Below are 757 nucleotides of genomic sequence, written 5' to 3' on the forward strand. Positions count from 1 at the left end.
AAATTTGGTAAATGATTTTCTCTCTCATATGCTATTTATTTGTCGAATTTAATCGCTATACTTATGCTTTTAAAGCAGTTATGCTCGTTAAAGCTGTTTTTTGGAGGTCCACTTGTATGGGGGCTATCCGAAAAAGTGGACCGATATTACCCATTTTAAATGCCAAACCTTAGCAATAGAGAATATTTATGCGAAATTTCAATTGTCTAGCTCCTCCCGTGTGGTCCTTATCGTGATTTCAACAGACAGAATTTAATAAGTACAGAAAATATATATACCCAGAATATATATGACCAATATTTCGATGTGTTACAAATATACCCCCATATTTTTTGATGGTGGGTATAAAAATGTAAGAATAAACAATATATAGTATTAGATAGCAAAATTATAGCAATAAAGTTTTTTCGCTTTTTTCGGAAGTCATTAAACATCACTTCAACAGAAGGTAAAAATTCACTTAGTGCTACTTTTGATGTGGAGATAAATGTTATTTATTGGGAAGTACTTCGTTTTATTTTTGCTGTGTCGTTACCGAATTAAGTTTAATTACCGATTACTACCGTTTCGAAAAGGTTGCCAATCAAATAATCCCACTTAGTGGGGAATTTTTATGAAAATTTATATAAGAACTTCATCGAGCTTTCAATAGTTGGACAGATGTACGTGGCCAGATCAAAATCAATACATTACATTAAAAGTGATTTATAAAATTGTATTTTTTTTATAAAATAGACGTCTATCTGCCTGTATAAAA

General features: G+C 30.8%; 1 protein-coding gene across 1 annotated transcript in view; it reads right to left on the reverse strand.

Annotated features, from left to right (window-relative positions):
• The window catches only part of LOC124418972, a 757-nt gene extending 603 nt beyond the window's left edge, over positions 1-154 (reverse strand). Inside the window, exon 1 of the mRNA XM_046947013.1 lies at positions 151-154. Within this exon, the coding sequence (XP_046802969.1) occupies positions 151-154 (4 nt within the window). The remainder of the gene's footprint in view (positions 1-150) is intronic.
• Positions 155-757: the final 603 nt, after the last annotated feature.

This window comes from Lucilia cuprina, chromosome 3 (genome assembly GCF_022045245.1).
Source record: "Lucilia cuprina isolate Lc7/37 chromosome 3, ASM2204524v1, whole genome shotgun sequence".
NCBI lineage: Eukaryota > Metazoa > Arthropoda > Insecta > Diptera > Calliphoridae > Lucilia > Lucilia cuprina.